Genomic DNA, 635 nt, shown 5'->3' with positions numbered 1-635 from the left:
GAATATCTATTTCAGATTTGCCAAAAATATGTGATTTCATATCCAATTCGTGAAACGGGATACAAGCGCGCTCACAATGTAGTAGTAACAATGTATCAACATGAAAAATCTTTTTCCAGGAAAATGTCCAAGGCAGACGAAGGACGTCTGATACATATTGCCAAGAAACGTGAACGTGCTAAGGAAGCAATCGAGCAAAGGCGGCGGAAACTAGAGGAAGAAACGAAGAGTCGTAAGACTTCCCTCTCTTTGTTGACTAAGGACTTAACAGCAGACATGTTCAATTCCAATTAATGCACGATGAAGAAACGTTTGGAACTTTGTCATTTTATCGTTTATGCTTCTCTCATTTCAGTGAAATCAGGCATCACGACAAAATTCACGGCGAATTACGATGCTATAGAAGATTCTCTAAAAACTAGTACTGTTGGTTTGGTAACGCTGGACGAAATGCGAGAAAAGCAACGAGATGTGGTTGAAGCGAGGTTTTACAATCAGTTTTTGCTTTTAGATTGCTCGGACATCTACAGCTCGATATAAAATTTCCAAAAGTTGAATACACAGAGTATACAGTAGGAACAATATAACAAAGAGAGAGAATTGGAGAGATATTTTGAAAATCTAATCAACAAAAT

General features: G+C 37.6%; 1 protein-coding gene across 1 annotated transcript; it reads left to right on the top strand.

The window, feature by feature from the left end:
* Positions 1 to 123: 123 nt before the first annotated feature.
* On the top strand, positions 124 to 540 carry LOAG_16244 (hypothetical protein; the record flags this gene model as incomplete). Its single annotated transcript, XM_003151732.1, has 2 exons — positions 124 to 232; positions 356 to 540. The coding sequence occupies 2 exons, from the start codon at positions 124 to 126 to the stop codon at positions 538 to 540; spliced, it is 294 nt and encodes a 97-aa protein (XP_003151780.1).
* Between the last annotated feature and the right edge of the window lie 95 nt (positions 541 to 635).

The sequence above is a fragment of the Loa loa genome, assembly GCF_000183805.2.
Source record: "Loa loa unplaced genomic scaffold supercont3.5048, whole genome shotgun sequence".
Taxonomy (NCBI): Eukaryota; Metazoa; Nematoda; class Chromadorea; order Rhabditida; family Onchocercidae; genus Loa; species Loa loa.
This window is presented reverse-complemented; position numbering and strand designations above follow the sequence as displayed.